The sequence below is a fragment of the Thunnus albacares genome, chromosome 5 (genome assembly GCF_914725855.1).
Source record: "Thunnus albacares chromosome 5, fThuAlb1.1, whole genome shotgun sequence".
Taxonomy (NCBI): Eukaryota; Metazoa; Chordata; class Actinopteri; order Scombriformes; family Scombridae; genus Thunnus; species Thunnus albacares.
Window position 1 is genome coordinate 26,856,139 of NC_058110.1, and position 21,146 is coordinate 26,877,284.

At 40.3% G+C, this 21,146-nt stretch overlaps 1 protein-coding gene across 1 annotated transcript; it reads right to left on the minus strand.

Annotated features, from left to right (window-relative positions):
• Positions 1–7,346: 7,346 nt before the first annotated feature.
• si:ch211-197l9.2 lies at positions 7,347–20,629 on the minus strand. The gene is made up of 10 exons (XM_044352463.1): positions 20,447–20,629; positions 18,403–19,077; positions 16,263–16,487; positions 15,372–15,530; positions 13,184–13,255; positions 11,871–13,046; positions 11,649–11,768; positions 10,319–10,368; positions 9,030–10,236; positions 7,347–7,835 (listed from the first exon to the last, which is right to left on the minus strand). The coding sequence occupies exons 2-10, from the start codon at positions 19,048–19,050 to the stop codon at positions 7,680–7,682; spliced, it is 3,813 nt and encodes a 1,270-aa protein (XP_044208398.1). The 5' UTR covers positions 19,051–19,077; positions 20,447–20,629; the 3' UTR covers positions 7,347–7,679.
• Between the last annotated feature and the right edge of the window lie 517 nt (positions 20,630–21,146).

A 21,146-nucleotide genomic window follows, 5' to 3' on the forward strand; every position in this document is an offset into this window, starting at 1 on the left:
ATTGTATGCAGTCGTCTTTTCTGGCCAATCACTGTCCCTTACTGGGGGATTCAGAAACGACGCCAATGATCACGGCCTCTAAAGATGCAGGGTGACTTTTTTTTTTTATCATGTAAAACAACGATAAAGTCTTTTAAACTTTTATACTTAAACAAAACACAGTGCCTTGAATTTGAATTTATCCAAATCCCTTTGTTGTACGTGTGCTTTGAGTTTTTCTTCACGCAGATCCAAGTAGCGTTTCCTTCTTTGATCTTCGTGTTCCTGCTCGGGACAGATAACACAACACACTGCTGCAATTTTAGCAAATAAATTATACTCGAGTCCTGTATTTTATTCCAGCAAAGTTTCCTTTCTCCATTAACAGTTTTAACTCAACAATCCCCTTTTTTTTTTTACCAACAATTATTTTATATCATGATGCAAATTTCCATCACAACGTTTTCGGCTTGTCAATCAAAACAAACAGATGTGACAACCAGACTGTTATGTGATTGGCCGTCCGCTCATTCAGACCAAACTTTGTGATGAAAAGTGGCATCATGAACATTGATTTTAATACCATTCTGGCTGTAACGTTTTTTATATGCAAGTATTAAGCAAACATGCAAAAACCCCACTGTTATGGTCCTTTAAATCTCAGTGAGTCGTGACCCAACATGTAGCATAAGTGTCATATATCTGTTCTCAGTGTTTGTTGTGGTGTTTTTATAAGACAGTGTTTGAAATCCTTTTTAAACATCGACAGTACTGTTCAGGTGTCTCTGAAACATGACTTTATGCACACCTGTGTTTTTATTTTAACTTTACTGAAAGTTAAAATAAGTGGTGCTGACTTAGGTTTAAATCACTGTTGCTTTTCCTGTGGTTCACCACACATTACACACACACACACACACACACACACACACACACACACACACACACACACACACATATATGTTGTGCATTTACACACAAACACACACACAGCTGTGATGAAAATGCCAACAGTGAAATCGAACCGTTCTGTCGTGGTCAACACTTTTACCTCAAGTTGTTTCTTTTGGATTCTTGATGGTGCTATGCTAACGGTGCTAACTCTGTATGTACAGTTTGAGGGTTTTTTTGTTTTATTTTTACCTCTGACCTTAATTGGCAGCTTAAAGTTTTCTTGTAGCCTGTTGTTTTGTTGATTGTTTAATGTGTTTTTATGAAAGGATAAAGTGATTTAGTGGGATTAGTGTGATGTATCATCAATTTCCTCAGTGAAAACAACAAATGGTAATGAAAAATAAGGAAACAATAAAAGTGTTAGTTTATTGAGTGAGCTTGTTATGAAGTATTTTTTCATTGGAGCATGTGGGATTTTGCCTGATGTTTGTTTTTTATGAGCAGACTTTAAAGGACGGGGTTCACATTCTTTCTAGTCTGTCATTAACAACAGTCACGAGCCGGAATAAACATGGAAACAGGTTTTTCTTGCCATAATCATTCCTCCTGTTCATACTGACCATTAGAAGATCCCTTCATGATGCACTTACAATGTAAGTGATGGGAGACAAAATCCACAAGACTCATTCTGTGCAAAAATGTATTTAAAAATTTATCTGAAGCTAATATGAAGCTTCAGTCACCCAAATGAGTCAAATCAAGTAGATATCTTTCAACGTGAGTCATTTTAGTGCCAAAGTTCCTCTTTTTGTTACTATGCTTCCACCGCAGCTCAACAGGGAAACACAAAGAGGGAATTTGATGCTAAAAAGACTGAAAATGTGTCAGATATCCACTTGATATGACTAACTCAGACCGCTGAAGTCTCATATAAGCTTCAGATAAACTTTTAAATGCAGTTTTGCATAAAATGACTGTGTGGACACACTGTTGATTTTGGCCTCCATCACTTACATTCAGAAAGCATTCAGACTCCTTCACTTCTAAAATTTTTTAAATTAATCTTTTCCCTCATCAATCTACACTCAATACCCCATAATGACAAAGCAAAAACAGGATTTTAGAAATTTATGTAAATTTATTAAAAAGGAAGTGTGATGCTGCCACCGTTGGGATGGTATCGGGGAGGTGACGGGCGGTGCCTGGTTTCCTCCAGACATGACGCTTAGAGTTGAGGCCAAACAGTTCAATCTTGGTTTGATCAGACCAGAGAAGCCCAGAAACCCAATATCTTGATTCTCACAGTCTGAGAGTCCTTTAGGTGCTATTTGTAAACTCTAAGCAGGATTTCCTGCGTCCTTCACTGAGGAGAAGCTTCCATCACACAGGATCTCTGGACCCTTTAATTTCTATTGGGACCAAACTAATTTATCTCCAAAAAAGTCATTTCTTGAGCAGCTTTGATTTGTTTTATTGCTTATGATTAATACTTATACACTCATAAATTCAGGATATTGTGTTCTGGAGCTTTAAAAACATCATCTTCATGTCGTAGACTCCAACTTGCTACCTGGAGATACTGAAACATCATCTAGTGGAATAATATCCACATACTGTATCTGTCACTCTAGTGCTCCTGATTTACTGTATATCAAGTTATGGTACAGCTGAAGGAATCTATATTCCACCACAAGAGGTCAACAGTGTTCAGTTGCTGCAATAAATCATCCGGGACATGCTGAGTGAGGATTTGTGGCTTTATGTTGAGCTCATCAGCCTCCTGTGGACCTGCATCCTGTCACAACTGCACCTGTTAATTTAAAGGAAACTCAACAAAACAACTTCTCCTGTGATCTGTCTCAGCGAGTTTCAGCTCTCGTTCCTCCTTTGCTGTTCAAACCTTAGTCTTAATCCATATGGTAGCAATTTTCCAGTTTTAATTCAAAAATTATTTGTTTATTATGTGCACAGTGCTATAAAGTGTGAAATATCACTCGGGCTCTGATGCTTTTTCCCAGGGTTTCAGTATCCTTTCCATCTGAGACGGAGCTGGACTCTGGTTTGTCGGCTGTATGTCCAGTTTTGCCACTCCAGGCACTTCCTTTCCCTCCTGAACCAGTCGCATCACCTCGGCAAAGGAAAGCTGCTTCGGCTCCGTCTCTGCAGATGTTTCTGTTGTCTGGTTTTTACTGGTATCAGAGTCTGAATCTGAAAGTGTCATCTGGTTCAGCTGCTCGACACCGACGTCAATCTGTGTCACCTGAGAGGAAGCAGAGCTCCGCTGTTTGTAGCCGGTCTCGTCTATGGGCTCAACGAACCTGGTGATGACAGAGAGCAGAGGAATGATGACAGGTTTTTTAAAACAAATGTTTGGGCTTAAAGGAAAAGCAAACAAGAATTGATTTTCTGTGGTAGAATAATATCCAGTGTTTCAGGGCTGCAACTAACAATTCATCTGCCAATTACTGTCTCACTTAATTGAATTGGTCTTTAAAAAATGTCAGAAAATAGTGAAAAATGTTGATCACTGTTACCAAAAGCCCAAGATGTAACCTTAAGTGTTGTTTTGTCCGGACCAACAGTCCACAACCCAAAAATATTCAGTTTACCAGAAGAGAACCAGAGAATTTTAGCATTTTTTCTTTAAAAAATGACTCAAAACAACTAACAGACTATCAAAATAGTTAGCAATTAATTTTCTGTTGTTCACTTAAAGTCCCCTATCAGCTATTTAGCATTTATAAACAAGCATTTAATAAATAGGTTATTACACATTATAATAGACTAAACTCAGACTGCTGAAGCCTCATATAAGTTTCAGATAAACTTTTAAATGTATTTTTGCACTAAATGACTGTGTGGACACACTATGGATGGATTATTTACATTAAAAACACATTTGAAGAGGATCTTTTAACAGCCAGTGTGAACAGGAGGAATGATTACAGCGAGGAAAACCTCTTTCAGTGTTCATACAGACACCTGACTGTTGTTTTAAGACACACCTGAAAAATTGTGAACGTTTCCTTTAAAAGTACAAAAAGTAAAAAATAATCATTATGCAGCAGAATGGCCCTTTTATTAATTATGATGCATTGATGTGCTGTCAGTGTTTTACTGTATCTAATTAAAAAGTGAACAGAATAAATGAATATAAACAGGAAATTGGAGTGTGTTTACATTTCCAACACTCGTGGTTTAATTTACAGTTATAGGTCACAGGTGATTATTAGTAAATTAGAAGCTGAATCACAGACCTGTTGTAAAAGTACAGTTTCATGTCCAGGACTAAGGTTTCAGGCCTGCAGGTGTTGGACTTGTTTAGAGCCCGAAGGCCGGACTGAAACCTGCGATCAGCCTCGAAGTTATACGAATCAAACCTCGAGAAAACGGACTCCATCTCAGCATCTATGTTTAATTTAATCGACTACAATCAGCTGAGATCTGTTTTCTTTTTAGGAAGCAGCAGAGAGGCGGTTCCGGTATTGATTTTTATATGGTATCAACAAATGTGGATGAAGAAGGTACACAGCTGGCTGAGAGAGCAGGACTGCAGCTGCAGCGCCTCATGAGGAGAGAACCAGTACTGCAACATCAACACAAGGTTAAAGGATAGGTTCAGTTTGTCAAGTCTGTCTTAAAACAACAGTCAGGTGCCCATAAAACACTGAAAGGTTTTCCTCGCTGTAATCATTCCTCCTGTTCATACTGGCTGTTAAAAGATCCCCTTCAAAATGTGCTTTTAATGTAAGTGATGGGGGCCAAAATCCACAGTGAGTCCACACAGTCAAAGCGCAAAAATGCATTTAAAAGTTTATCTGAAGCTCATATGAGAATTCATCAGTCTGAGTTAATCATATCAAGTGGATATCTGCCACATTTACAGTCTTTTTAGCATCAAATTCCCTCTTTGTGTTTCCTCAGACAGTGTTTCCTTGTTGAGCTGCGGTGGAAGTATAGTAACATAAAGAGGGACTTTGGCATTAAAAAGACTGTAATATTGAATTATATCTACTTGATTTGTCTAATTTGGATGGCTGAAGCTTCATATTAGCTTCAGATAAACTTTTAAATATATTTTTGCACAGGAGAAGGCAGCTTGTGGATTTTGGCCTCCATCACTTACATTGTAAGCGCATTATGAGGGGATCTTCTAATGGTCAGTATCTAATGATCCGTTGGTTGCCTGGCAACTGCTCCCAGCCAAGAAATAGTCTGGTGTATTAACCCCCAGAAAATGTCAAATTGTTGTCTTTACACTTTTACAGTTTTTGAACAAACAAGATACAATGTGTTAATTTATGATCTTTTGAGGTGTTTTTAGGTGGATTTTGTAACCTTCAGACGGAGCCAGACTGACGTATATATGATGTATAAAGAGAACTACATAAATAAATGAATAAATAAATAAATTGATACTGACATGAAAGTGGTATCAATCGAGCGAATAAGTATATTTCCCAAAATTTTAAATGATTTCCTTAACTGTGAGTGTACACTGACTGCGTTTTTAAAGTATCCTCAAAACATTCTTACAAGTTTATATTAATTGGTCCACTTTAGTTGATACTGTAATTTTGCTAAACTGCTTGTTCTAGCTTAGAAATTTATCTGAGACTTGTCATTCACCTTTTTTGGTTTTTGGAAGCATTTAGCTACTTTTGTTACATCCAGAATTCTTCATGCCTTTCTTTTGAAATTGGAAAATATTTTTGTTTTTGTTTTGTTTTTGTTGTTGTTTTTGTTGTTGTTGTTGTTGTTGTTGTTGTTTTTGTTGTTGTTGTTGTTGTTTTTGTTGTTGTTGTTACCATGACAGGATTGATACAGACAAATTCTATCTGATCAATTTAATCATACTTGTGGCCAGTCAGTGATTTGTTAATTTCTAACAGAGACTGAGATAAAAAGGCGCATCTACAAATCTGTGTGCTACTTCAGCACCAAGGACAGCGCCATGGATTTATCAATACACAGCACAGTTCAGCTACTGATATTTCATAGGCTGGTGCCATAAATTCTAACTTGCACAAACCTCAGTCAGATATAGGATCAATGAGTCAGGCAGACTAGACTGACAGATTCAACTGAACTACCCCTCTGCCCCTGTACTCTCTCTGCTCGTAGGGGATGGAGAGGGGGGGTGGCAGGTAAACAAGTGGGATGCATTTTGGTTATTTTGCTAACAAGAGGGACGGCATCCCCCCTCAAATCGCCTACTGCTTATGGCTAAATAAGTGTTAAGTGTTTCCTGCTCTGGTTAATGGAATAAAAAACTACATCTCAAACATTTTGAAAAGCTGTCAAAACCCATAACTGTGGCCTTTGTCTTTCGATGTTTTAATTTAATTGTGTTTTTTTGTTCAATTCTAAGCACTTCTCCCCAAATTTTTGATTATTCCTTTACTGTGAGTGTGCAATGACTATTTTAAATGTATCCTCAAAATATTCTTATAATTATACAGTATATTCATTGATCCATCTTAGTTGATACTGTAATTTGGTGGTGCAATTTTCATGAAAAATGTTGCAAATAATCAAATTACATAAAAAATAATTTGACAGTTTATCCAGGACTTTTGTGGCAAAATAGTATGTTCTGAAAAGTGCACAGAAGGAAATATATTTACAACAAAAAAGGATTTGTAATGACACTGTCATGTTCATATGCTATTTTGTATTGTAAAATCTGTGTTTTACAGCTTTTTGTTCCATTTGTAAACATACTGTAAAATACAGTCTATGTGAATGAGGAAGGATTAATCATGTCACCTTTGTCAGATAATTTTGCTTTACTTGTTTACTGCATTGGCCCATTTTGTATGTGTTTTTGGCGCCTTTTCACTAATCTTGTGAAACTGGGTTATGGTAAATTGGAGATACTCCACTGGGATGTAACCCACATTGTTGTGTGTGTTTTGTGTGCAACAGTAGACGAACATGTATGGTGAGTAGAAACGTGACACCGTGTGACTGTGTGACTCCAACATTCGCTCTGCCCTTGACCGCACGGGCCAGCTGCTACCCGCACCGAGAGGAGGCAAAGTATTTCAGCTGATCTAATGTGAGAGCTGCGAGAAAATCTGAGCTTCTATTTGACTCAATGATTCAAAATTTAGCATCCAGGTTTATTTCAAAGCTGCAAACGTGCTGGCTGTAGTGTTTTCAATGACAATGAAAGCCACACAATTAGAAAGGAAGAGGATGGAAGGGGATCATGCCCCTAACACGAGAGGAGATCTTATCTTATTAACTACTTAGCAGTTACTTTATCTTTTTTTAACATGTGACGCAACTGCCAGCAACCCCAACCTGAAGCAGCTGATTACTGCAGAGTAAACAAGTTTCTACAACCTAAATAAAATCTACAGATTTTAAGGGGAGGTGTGAATGTGAAGCAAAGACAGAACACAATAAAGTGTATGCTTGTAGGTCAGATCATAGAAGTTTATTCAATTAAACATGAGTTTATTCTCTACAAAATACCATAAAGATTATATAAAATTACATCACAATATAAGTGCAAAAGTCTGTTTTAGTTTTAAATTTTTTATGTATGAATGAATATCCAACATTTGCAAGATTGTAGTTTCTAGTAATTAATATAAGGATTAAGCAAAAGGAGTGTTATGAATTGCACCAAAAGAAAAAATAACTCTCCTAAACATCCCATACATAGTCTAACATCTCTCCCAGTTCACCATCCCGCAGTTAAGCAGGGTTTACATTTAAGGGTTACATTTTAAATGGCGGTCCCGTGACTCTCAGCTGTTGGATGGTGTCAGTATAGCTGCTGTTCCTCCTCCAGTTCACTCACGGTTGGAGTCTGCAGCCGCGCTCACTGGAGGCGAGTATCTGTGTCGTTGTAGTTTGCTCTGGTTTGACGCCTGTCTCTGGGTGGAGCGAGACGGACGAGCGAAGCAGAAGGTCAGGGTGCTGCTGGAGCTGCAGTCATAGTTTCCGTCCTGGTCAGAGGGAGACATGAGACAGAAACACTCAGAAGAGAAATATTTGACAGTAATAAAATAATAGTAGGAATGTTTGTTAGAGCTCCTATAACAGGCCTAATGATAATTTATTATCAACAATCATACAATTATTTTTTGGCATAGTCAAGCAACCATTTAGTCTATAAAATGTCAGGAAATAATGAAAAATGTCCCTCACAATTTTTCATGTTGAAATTTCTTGTTTTATCTGACAATAAGTCCAAAACCGCAAAATATTCAACGATACAAACCAGAGAAAAGCAGCAAATCCTCCCATTTGAGAAGCTGAAACCAGGAAATGTTCTGCATTTTTGCTTGATAAATGATTAACCATTTATCAAAACTGTTGTCGATGAATTTCCTGTTGATTGACTTTAATCGACTTTTCATTGCAGCACCAGAGATCAGGTTCAGTTTTTGATGATTTTACTTGATCTAGCTTCTGTGTACCCATATTAGTTTTCTGGAAAACTCACATAAATGCTGAATGTCTTAAAGTTGACACATATGACTAACGGGTATCCAACCTAATGACTTCATTTTATGGCTGCCTTTGTAATTTACAACAGTCACTGTTTGAATTATTGGTACATCAGTCACAAAAAAAGAAAAATATGAAATGTGGAAAGCTGTAAATCTAACTAATATAACTTAAATAGAAGAAAACTGCACTGGCGAAGAGTAACAGAGCTCACAAGTAGTAGCAGTTCTTCCCCTTACAGCAGTAAAAGCTACAGTCTTATAAGTGACATACAGGAGTTTCATCTAGAGCTGTAAATATTAGTCGATCAACAGGAAACTTATCTGCAACTATTTTGACAATCGAATAATCTTTTCAGTCATTTTAAAAAGCAAAAATATCAAACATTTGCAAAAATTTCCAGCTTCTCAAATGTGAAAATTGGATGCTTTTCTTTTTTGTACATGATGGTAAACTGGAGGACAAAACAAGATGTGAAGATATCAAATTGGGCTATGGGAAATTATATCGGCCTTTTTAAAAATATTTGCTAACATTGTACAGACAAGATGATAATCAACAGATCAATTGATAATAAAAATAGTTGCAGCTCTAGTTTCAACGGAAACGAACATTATGAGCTTCATCAAACTGGCATTAACTGGTGTTTTTGCACATAAGTAAACAGATAATGTTTTTGTGACACACACCTCTGCTGTGATGGTACTGTTGCTGTGTCTGACACCGTGGTTCAGGCTGCTCCCCTTCTCCTCTCTCTGGGCTCGACTGGCCTCCTCTCTCTGCTTCATGAACCTCTGGTTGACGATCCTGGTCACGCTGTCGTTCCTGTGCAGCGTGGCGGCCGGAGGCCTCGTTGGAACACGTTCCAGACTCTTCACGCTGCTCTTCATCTTCTGCCCCGCCACCGGTACCGGTTTCTCTGCCGTCCGGCCGCTCACCCTGCGCAGGAACTCTGTGACCAAACCGTAACGGTTGGCGCCTGCAGATTTGCTGGGGGGTTTGGCACTCCGGCCTGAAAGCTCACTGCTTAGAGAGCTGTGGTTCTGTCCTGCAGCTGCTCTGTGACCGGTTTGGCGGGTCCATGTGAGGCCAGATTGGCTTTGGTGAGACAGGTTCCACAGTGCTCGATCTCTTGAAGTGGACGCAGATGAGGAGGAGCTCAAATTGGTGGATGAGGGGACAGAGGATGCACCGGATGCAGAGTGTCTTCGGTACAATTTAGGCGAGGAGGTGGATGATCTGGTCCTCTCGCCTCTGCCTGTTACTCTGTCCAGTGAGGTGGAGATGTGGTGAGTTCGGGCAGAGACCAAAGAGGAGTTCAGGACCCGGGAAGGGCTGTTTCTCACATTGATCGGTCCATCTGTCTGCAGACCGACACTCACCATCTGCGGCTTGATGTGGGTCTGAGTGCCCGAGCAGGCCACATCCACCCACCGCCCCAATAATCTCCCTCTCTTCACCTGTGAACTGCCATGAACTGTCTGCCTCCAGCTGGCCGTCATTTCCTTCATGTCATCGCTCAGGTTAGTAGAGGAGCCCAGACAAAGAGGAGAAAAGGAGGTCGGTGGTGTGCACCAAGGAGAGGACGTGTCGACAGATTCTGCGTCTGCGACGGGGCTTTGCTTCAGCTGAGCCAGCTGGACTCTGCGAGCTGAGGGGGGGCTGTAGTAGATGCGGACGGTAGATTTCTCTGGGGCAGTGTGGCTTCTTTCCATGGACATCTGCTCAAAGTCAAGATCAGGGAAGCTCAGCGGCATGATTAGATGGTCCCACGTCTTAACAGGGTCCTCTCGGTCCAGCTGGGCAGCTTCCTGGTTCAGATAGCACCAGTTCTTCTTCTTGGAGTCATATGGAGAAAACTGTCGCCTCAGTCTTTTTCCTTTTGAGCTGCACATTCTGTGAACACAGCAGGTGATTCATGAGTTACGACCTCAGTGACCTCATGAACAAAATGTGAATGATGGTAGAAAACACCAACCTGTCAGCTTCAGACTGACGATCATCTTGAAAATTACCACTGACAGCACTCTGAACAAAGAAAAAACAGGAAAATAATGGTTACTGAACTTGTAAATCATGTTACTTCTGAAAATTTTTAGCTCCACTAGTAGAGTGGAGCTAGTGATGGCAACATCACTCTGTATCGATCAACCACTTTGGTCCAGATTGAAATATCTCAACAACTATTGAATGGATTTCCATAAAATCTGCTTCAAACATTCATGACCCCCTAAGGATGAATGTAATAACTTTGATGATCTGTTAACTTTTCATCTAGGGCCATCATCAGATAAAAAAAGGGGAAAAAACTCTCATATCACTCCTAAAAACAGGCATGTTGTTTAGTCATTTAGTGTTTCTCTGTTTGTCATGTTTTTATGCTATTTTATTGTTCTTTGTCATCACTGTGGGATGTCAGAAAACCTGCTGGAAAACAGTTTCTGAGTCAGGCCCACAGCTGGTAATGTTTTACATTGCTCTGCTGTCTTTCCTGCCAAAACTACAAAGAAAATGAGAAATTAGAACATTTCAATTTGTCCATATCTTTGGTTTTTGACGAAAAACCTACAAAACTAATGATGATTCCCATGAGCCTCAGCTGTATATTGTGTTTGACACTAATTAGCAAATGCTAGAATGCTAACACGCTAAACTGGAAGTTAACATTGTACCTGCTCAACATCAGCATGTTAGCATTTAGCTCCAAGAACTGCTGTGCCAAAGTACAGCTTCACAGAGCCGTGGCACTCTTGTTTTATCAACGCAAACTAAATGTGCCTCTGAGGAAAGGAGGGATTACAATCTAGTCAGTGGAGTTAGAAGGAAAAAGGAAAAACAACCATTAAAGAAATAAATCTGGTCCTTGCAAAGCAGATCTTGAGTCATGCTGTGCAAAGCACCAACAGTTCAGTGGCAACAACTCAAATGTTAGATTACATTTCTTATCTGGGGTGCATTAAGACTAGCTGTATTTGTATTATCAAGCAGCTGGAAACAATCATTAAGGAGCTGTAAGTGTTAAGAATCGTTTGAAGAGTTACATGCATGTACCTCCAGAGGTTTGCACAATACAGAGAATCAGTTCAGTGTGTGTTCATCATGCAGCAGATTTGAACATGCCTGCCCTGTTTGGCTGCAGTCTCTACAAGAGATTAGCCTAAATACTCTGGCATGAGTCTTTTCATGATGCCTGTTGAACTGAGAGTCAAGAGGACGTGTGGCAAGGGAGAGAGATCATCAGAAGGACTTCCCGCTGTATCACACAGCAGGGGGGACACATATGCCTGAAGGGTAAACACCATCCTTACCTCAGCTGCTTTGCCCTGTGGGGTCTTGGCCTCACTATCGAATGTGATCCACTCATCCTGAAGCTCTGCACCGAGGTTCAGCAACAAACCCCGCAACACAGACACGGTTTTGTCTCTACCCTGAATCAAAGATATATCAGATATTTACCTTAATGTCTGTTATAACAAGCTCCATATTTTTGCTTATTTGAAACAGTAAATGAAAGTGATCTGCAATTGCACCTCTTTTCCCTGCAGGCCGGGTCCTTTAACTTGACACCACTGATGAAGGATCCACAGAATCTGCAGGGAAAGTTTCATTTTCGGGTCCCTGCAGCTGTGGATTAGGTCCCACTGGAAGGAAGGTTGTTGTGTCACTTGTTTTGCTCTCTCTTTAACCTCTGTTGTGCGGAGATCTTCAACACACTCCCGCTTACTTGGTGACTCTTGATCCACGTCATGATCTGCACTTTCTCCACAGAGAGAGGAGAATGTATCCCAAACGTGTCCTTCCTTGCTAAGGGAGAGTTTGCCTAAATCTTCTCCTGTTAGAAGCGTCTCCACCCTCCCAATGAAAGCCAACAGCATGGCCTGTAGAAGCTCTAATGCCTCATTTAAAGGCCCAGGTAGGAAAATCGCCTGTGCTTTACCCTTTGAGTCCACATCTGTCGGAGAGACAAAAGCACATGAGGGAGATGAGCAATGGCCATTTTTGGGTGGTGTCATCAGGAGCTGGATGGCTGAACTCAAAATGCAGGAGTGATCTCTGAGAGTGAGAAGACTTTCGTAGTCTTTCAGAGTCATTCCTTTGAGTCCACTGTCAAGGTTTTTGTTGTTATCACTCTCATGACTGTCTGAAGGGTCCCACTCACCACCTACAGGACCTTCTCGAGTAATATGACAAGTGGTGATCATCCCTTCAGCCTGTGATTGGCTGCAAAGCAAAGATGTCTCCTCTGCACTTTTACCTTTAGCTGCTTCCTCGTCCATTTTCAAACTTTGTTCCCTTCCCTTTCTGTCCTTCACTGGCGTAGAAGTTGACAGATTATCCTCCAACACATCCCGATTATCTTCCTCTTCCTCTTCCCCTCCTCCTCCTATTTTCTCTCTCAGGTCGCTCATTTCTGCTCGCAGTCCACGGTTTTCCACCTCCAGTTCTACGATGCGCCGGCTCAGGAGTGTGGCCTCCTCCTCAACCAGTTTCAAGTGAACTTTGACTTCTGCATCCCTGGCGTGGTTGCCGTTTTGTTTGCCTTCAGGTGATTGGGTGGCATCTATGTCGCCGTAAGCTGAGTGGTATTTGGCCAGCCGCTCGTGCATGCCTTCACTCTCTGACACCAACTTTGTGAGCTTCTTGCACATGAGAGCTAATTCCTCTTTGGCAAAGTGGAGTTGGCACTTGAGATCGGCGCTGTCATCCTTCAGCAAACACACAACAATGATTATGTTTCTGATGATTCTGGTGGGGATGATGAACAAGTATACTGCAATATGCAATTTCTCATGTGTGCTGCCAAATTTGAAGAAGAGAGACATGAATAATGAATATATCAAACCTCAATCTGTTGAGAGAGCCTCCTCTCAGCCTTACTGGCTGTTGATCTGATGCTTTTCTTCTTCACAGAGCTCTGGAGAACAAAAAATGGAGAGTTTGATCAAAAGCGTGATAAATAAAATATCTCAGCCAAAAACAGATCCCACCAAGCAAGTTGTCACTAAGGAGCCAGTTTAAAAAAAAACATGAAAATGGTTTTAGATGTCTTGATTTTTTAAATTTAAGCATAAAACATACAAGTTCAACTACACTTTTTTGTACATCTTTATCAACCTTTTAAAACTGTGATATACATGACAACATTAAGAACTTTAGCTCTACAGAAACCTCACTGAAATCTCCCGAAGATCAGCAGATACAAATACAGATCAAGTTCAACACCTTGGGAAATCCTTTATTCTCTTTCTGGTGGAGAGTTAGATGAGAAGATTGATACCACTCTCATATTTGTTTGGAGCCAGTAGCCAGTTAGCTTAGCATAAGGGCTGGAAACAGAGGGAAACAGTTATCATTGTTCTGTCCAAAGGTAACTAAATTATCAGAAAGATTTGTGTAATACGCACAAAAACTGAAGTGGAAAAACAACAATTTGTGGTTTTACGGGGAATATTTACAGGACTATATCCGGATTCAGTGCTTTCCTGGAGTCTGTTGTAACCATGCGGCATATAACAACCTGTAAACCCGCAAATTACTTTTACAAACAAGATATAAAGTGTTAATGAGTGAACTTCAGAGGTGTTATTAGGTGGATTTTGTTACCGTTGGACAGAGCCAAGCTAGCTGTTTTCAGTCTTTATGCTAAGCTAAGCTAGCTGGCTGATGGCTCCAGCTTCTAATTAAACAGACATTAGAGTAGTATCAATCTTGTCACTTCTGAATAAATGTAATTTAAAATGCTCATCATGCCCTTGTGCTACTTTCAGAGACACCTAAACGCAATAAATGCAATGTCCACGGTGGGCTACGAAAGCACAAAATCATTTCATTTAAGCTTTTTCTCACCTCCGAGTGCATCCCTATTCTACATGAGTGAATTAATCTCCAAGTCTGAGCATGAGAGGAATGTAAGCGTCTGTGTGGCAGTATTGTCTCACTCCTAGACACTAGACAGGATGTCGCAGTGTTAATAATAGTCATCTTCTACAGACTAGAAGTGGATAACATAAGCAGTGGGTCACAGTCTTTTCAATTCAAGGTCAGTGAGGCTGTGTGTGACACAATGTGACCTGAATGTGACATTACTAATAAAAATATGCATGATGGAGATAAACATTGACATTTCTTGAACAGAGGAATTGCTCAAAGCTGTGCTGCATTCTCAAATCCTGATTTCGTTATTGCTCAGGCATGTGCTGCTCAATGTTACCATTAAAGTCCAACAAACAGGGTCACAGACAGTCCAGTTGTGGCCTCTGAGATGTTCATCCTCCTTCCCATCGATCTAGACTGTGTTTTGTGCTCCTAGATTAGGTAATCTAAGTGGATTTCCCTGCTGGGATCAAAGGGACTAGCAACTGTCTCAGCTGAGTGGGCCAGACTGAGCTCATGCCAAAGCACCGAATCCTGGATTAAACCAAACACGTGTCACCAGAGTGCACGATCGTTATCACAGGAGAGGCGACAAGAATAAAAAGCAGACTGGAAATTCAGTCACTGTGAGGGTGTGGTAGCCACCGTTCATTGATGGTTGTAGGTCAGTATGCCTTTTCGAATGCCATAATACAAGCTGATCCAGATTTAGCCGAGCTTAATAGAACCAGAAAGAGAGAAAGCCAGAGAGAGAGAGAGTCTATATTTGTAATCTCTCACTCGTTTGCACCCTGTCTCCCTTTTCTCTGTCCTCTCAGCTGAGGATGTCAGCTGTGCCTCGAGTTCAGACTTCAGCATACCAGGCTGCTTCACCCTGCTCAGGCACCAGGCAGCTGCCGGCCGTGCCCTCCTCTCATATCATTGATCTGTAAGGGGTCATATGTCATCTGACATCAGGGTGACAGAGGGATGAGGGCGACAACTGGCTGGGATGGGTGCAGCTGTGGGGGGTAACAGCAGAAATGGAGGGAGGGATTCCTGACTAAAGGGATGGATGTTTATGGAGCGTTTTGGCGGTTGCAGCTTATGGATCTGTCAAGATTAAGGCTGCATATAAAGACCCAATTTGTCTAAAATACATTGATGTAATGTCCCACCTCTCTTGCTTTCTCCACCTCAGCCTGCAGGACCTGCTTTGCCACTTCCATTTCCTGCGTCTTCTCACGTAACGCCTCGTTTTCCCACTCCAACTGGGAATTCTTCTTCTGCACAGCCTCCAGCTCGTTGTACAGCCGCAGGGAAACACTCTTTGCAACCTATAAGCAAAGCCAACAAAGCAGATTACTCCCATCAAAACAAGAGCTGTGAGAAAATCTTTTGCCCCATTTTTTTTTTTTATCCTCATGAACATAATTTATTTTGTGACTGAGTGCAGCAGTTGGTTAGGCTGTGACAGGAATTCATATAAGTGGATGGACGGGTTTGAGGGTGGGCGTCTAGTGAGGCTGGTGGGAATCTCACACCATGCACAGCCCGATTCAAAGAAACAGAGTTCAGCCGCCACCACAGAGTCTCATTTAACAACACAGAGATTGACCTGCTGTGATTCTAATGAGCGTTACTGTGCTTTTATGTTTCCTACTCATGGAGAACAACCCACCACATAATTACACAACGGTACGACAAAAATATAAACAGGATGCATGATGAAGACATTTAGACCTAATGAAATTTTTGTGGTGTGGCTCAACAGCAGGGAGCACTTTACTGCACAGCAAACAGTCATGACTCAGTGTGCTGTCAACTGATTACAGTCTTTCAGTGTGCATGAACAAGGCAATCACTGTTTAGTGTACTGAAATGAGAAATAGCTTTGTGGTACGAACAGCAAGTGTTCACTTTGATGTCAGCAACTGGAATGGCAGTGATTCAGTCAGAAGCCAATTTTAAGAGAAGGAGCTTTTACTGTTTGTTGGTGGCGAGTGAGTGAGTGAATGTGACCACATGAGCACACACAGAGAGGGAGGAGAAGTGAGAGAACTTCTGACCTTGATATCGTGCTCCAGTGTCCTGACTAGTTCCCCGTCCACCTGTCCCGTCTGAGCTACTCGAATGCTGCGGCGCTCTGCCTTGCGGAGGCGGTAGTGCAGGATGCGGCAGGTCTTGTTGGCCTGCTCCAGCTGCAGCCGCAGCTCCTGCAGCTGGTACACCTCCTCCTCCTGGAACATGTCACGCATCTCCAGCATCTCGCAGCGCAGCTCCTCCACCTCATCCTGGGAGAAACACACAAATACAGATATTAAGACCAGGAATGCAGACAGATTGTTAAAATCTGTTTTTAGTCATGCTAGCAACACACAGTCTGTCGGTTGGTCCATCACTTTGGTTCAGACTGAAATATCTCAACAATTGTTTTGATGGATTGACATGAAATTTTGTACAGACATTCATGATCTCCAGAGGATGAATCCCACTGACTTTGGTGATCCCTTGACTTTAGCGCCCACCACCAGGTTGACATTTGTGCTTTTGAGTGAAATATCTCAACAACTGTTGGATGGATTACCATGAAATTTAGAACAAATCTTCATGTTCTCTTCAGGATGATTTGTAATAACTTTGGTGATCAATAAACTTTGTCAAATACTTTGGTTTATGACCGAATTCTGTCGTCAAAAACTTATGACTTTCCCATCAAACACTTCAGGTTTAGTGCTAATTAGCCAATATTAGCATGCTAACACTCTAAGATAGTAAACAAGGTAAATAGCACTTTGAGTTTCACTATGAATGAAAAGTGCAGCACAAATTAAATGTATTATTTATTTATTTATTTATTTAATCATATTACACCTGTTAAACATCAGCCTTCTTACTGTAAGCATTTTAGCATGCTTATGTTAGCATTTAGCTCAAGCTTAAGTGCATCCTCACAGACTCGTTAGCATAACTGTCAACTATCCACATGTATATTGAAATAATATGTAATAAGCTTTGTTTTTTTTAAGGAAATGAAAGTAAATTAATTATTGTCTATTATGGCAACTCAAGCTCACGTTCGCTCTGAGCAGCTGAAGTGAAATTTAAAGTCAGGAAACATTCACTTCACTTACTTTGTATATAGACAAAAATGTACCATTGTAGGCCAGTTATCAAAGTGCTGATGGATGGTTTGATTCAGAAATCCTTTTGACTGCTGATTTATGTTTATTATGGGACAGATCTCAAATACTAAATATATCAATGTGTGCATTTTTCATTATAGTGGGTATGATTACAGCTTCCAGACTTAAAACACTGGAAACTAGCTGAATCTCCGGATTTGAAATAATGAATAAATGCAATGGTAGAAATGGCATTTTATGAGCATGCTCAGTAGATTAGATTTCAATCACCACTGAGAACATCCTGTGAATATGATATGAGTTTCTTTTCTGTCCATTTTATTTGTGACTTGGTCTCTGGCCCTTGTATGTGCTCCCTATTCTTATGTATTTAGTTATTTATTATTAATTTCCTGCAACACAGAAGAAGGAGAAGAACAAGCAAATAATCCCTCCAACTGGACCTTTTAGTTTTTTTTGGTTTTTTTTTCACTTCATCTTCCTGTAAAAACATTGATGCTCAAGTGATATAGTGACTCATATAGAACTACAGTATTTATAAAGCAAGTCTTACACACTTAAAAGTGAAAGGAAAACAGCCTCCACCACTCACACTGCATTGATGTTATTGTTCAATTAAATGACAACAAACAGATGAATCTGCGAGTCACAACTTTGAGTTACTGAGTCATTTCCTGCTTTTTAATTGCACTAGTAAAAAAAAAACACATTCCAGTCGATGACTCCTCTTCTGTTTAGAAAATATTCCTGATGTCAAAGATAAGAGTTTTATTTAGAAAATGACTCTTGACTCTTGATTGTTGCATGCCGGTTTCTTATTTGTCCTACAGTCACTAATGAAGACTGACGTGAGCATTTACAGAAAATCGGCTCTGATGTTCAGAGTCTGTGAGCCTCTCTCTGGGACCCACTTTTGATCTCATAAAGAAGCACAAACCAACTCACAGATATGTTGAAATGTAGATGCAAACCACCCGGATATCATGCAAATAGAATTAAAATTGCAAATCAAATTAAACAAATTGAATTAAACTAAATTAAATCTAAAGTAAATTAGACCTACTTTCAAATACTCGTTCTCTGATCTCAGGTCTTCCACCTCCCTGGCGAGGTCCTCGGTTGTTTCTCCCATCATAAGATCCATAAATGCTCCTGAAGAGTTAAACAAACTGGGACCCCCTCCGGCAGCATCGGGGTGCAGAGCGCAGGGATCTGTCGCTGCTTTTGCGCACAATTTGCCGTCGTCTTTCTCCTCTCTGTCCGGGCTCACATAAGCTCTGCCGTCTGTCCAGCTTAATTCATTGTCGCTGCTTGGAGAGTCCTGCTTGTTGCCGTCGGAGGGGCAGTCGGATATTTCTGAGCTGCTGTCTGAGGAGGAGAGTTTCCCAGACAGGCAGCCGGAGTCTTTGCTCAGGTCCTCTGAAGCGTTGCTGGCATCGGACAGTTTCCTCTGCGCGCCGGGGCTCCTCTGGCACTCTACGGGGACATTTGATGAGGGTTTTCCCGGACGTTTTCCCAGCAGTGCCGCTGTTTTCACCTCCTTCCCGGAGTCGCACTGACCTGACTGTGTCTCCTTTGAATGAAAGACACCATGAGCATCTTTAGAAGACGCTTCTTTCTTCTTCTTCTGGATGACACTCTGCTGGTGCGTCCTGGGTAGTTTCTGGCTCCGGAGCGCATTCTTTGCGCTCTTGTCTCCTTCTCTGCTCATCCCGACTCTCGTTCACAACTTCCTCTTCTGTTTCAGGTGAGAAAAAAATAAAAATAAGTTCAGCTTTTTCAGTTTGGGGTGATCATGATGATTTCACAAATGTGGTAAAAGTTAAAGTCCGCAGCTCAAAGCTCACTGAAGAGATCCGACTGGGTGCTCTTCATCCAGAGGACTGAAACTTTGCCATGATTCACGCACACATGAGGGCAGGCGTTGACCCGCATGGTCAATGTGACGCAAATTAAACTTGATTTCCGGTCATCATTTGCAAAATAAAGCTCCTTAATTGACCCTTGACAAAAAAGTAATGTTTTCCCCCCCTCATCACCAAATTCAAGCATTTATTTTCCTAATTTTTCATCTTTATAAACCATCTGTATAGCCTAGAGAAAGCATTTACACAGTTTTGATTACTTTATATCAACTTTTTATAGTTTAGCCATATAGCCTAGGCCTACATCACAAAATAAAATATAATAGAAATAACTGAGCAAAATTAAAATGCCCTAACGGAAGTTATCCTATTCCCCAAAATAAATTTCTATAACTATATCTTCTTTTCAAATTCAACCAGATGCAGACATGTAATTTATAAGCTTTTATTTCAGAAGTTTTTCCGGTGTCCTTCTCTAATGACTTGACGCAGTTGAGTCCTTTTTATTATACATCTGATGCCATATTTCTACTTTCTCATTTGGAAATCTGACAACCAATTAAACAGACCAATTATAACCATTTGTCACTCTGTGTATGCAGCTATTATATATTTACATCAGCAGCAGCTTGATTGATTAAATATTTACTTGGCAAATCGCCCATTTAACTAAAAACTGCTCTTTGGACTTCAGTAGACCTCAATCACTTCAATATATTCACTTCTATGTGACACTTTAAATGGGACTCTGATTAAAGAGGTTTCAGATATTTGCCATATATATATAATTCATATGTATTTTGAAGCCAATCTCTAACTTCAGAGTTAACTGATCACAGGTATGAAGCTGCCACCTTGTGGATGACTTGAGTCGTGTTTCGTGAGACCACAGCGTCCTCCTCTGTTTTCCTGCGGAGCTTCAGCTAATTAGGAAGGACTAATTTATTTAATTGAACGCGCATGTTGTCCTCTGTGGCCATAAATTGGAAACATTTTGCGTCACACCCTTTATCTGTTTGGTTATTTGCCCAAAATGTTGAAGATGGTTCGTCTTCATACTTAAATTGAATTAAAACAAAATCAAGACATCCTGCAGTCACTGAATGGAGCACGTGGTGTTTCGCAGGATACGTCACATTTTTTAATGTCTTTCTGTTTTTTCAGGTGAATATTTAATGGGATGATACTAACATACTTTGATTGATTAATTAAGCCTTTAATTATTCCTTCTTAGTGCCACACCTTTGTCCTGTGCAGAGCAGAATCCAGATGGTTTTATTATTGGCTCACTGGTCTTCTTCATCGCCACCATCGTCTTCCTCCTCCTCTCATTGGACACAAAAGTAGGTGTGTCGAGAGACACGCGGGGTTTCTGATTGCTCAGTGTGCTGTCCATCAATACATCCACCATAGAAAAGAAGTAAAGAACGGGTACATGAAGTAAAAAGATAAATGGATATCTGGATAAATGTCATTTTTCTGAATCAGAGGAGTAAAACTTTACTTTAACCCCCATATTAGCATGTATAAGCAGAATATAAATATTTAATAAATGGCTTATAAAGCACTATAATGAAGTTATAAGCAGTTTAAGTGATTATTAAAGCATTTGACAACAACTATAACTCATCCTGTGGGTATGGATGCTGGTGTATAAACAGATAAACAGATAATTAATAAAAACTTAAAATGTCCTTATATATGTTTATAACTCCAATAATGTGTATTATAGACCATTTATTACATATTAATAATGAATCCCTTACAGATGTTTCATAGAGAAGTTATAAGACAGTATTAAGGACAACTCTTGGGTTGCCAGGTTGGGAATAATCTCTGGCTGCTGTTGTTCCTCCTTCTGCTGAGTCCAGCAAGATGCTTCATTTGTAGTTTTAGCCCTTTAATTCATCATGAAGACCTTCAATGGACCAACTTACCGTCT

Bases quoted from the DNA above. Each gene is read 5' to 3' on its own strand.
- si:ch211-197l9.2 (XM_044352463.1), bottom strand. From the start codon at position 19,050: ATGAGCAGAGAAGGAGACAAGAGCGCAAAGAATGCGCTCCGGAGCCAG. The intron at 13,256-15,371 runs GTGGGACATTAC...TTTGTTCTCCAG, and splicing joins AGGTGGAGAAAGCAAGAGAG to AGCTCTGTGAAGAAGAAAAG. The intron at 10,237-10,318 runs GTTGGTGTTTTC...CTGTGTTCACAG, and splicing joins CGTCAGTCTGAAGCTGACAG to AATGTGCAGCTCAAAAGGAA.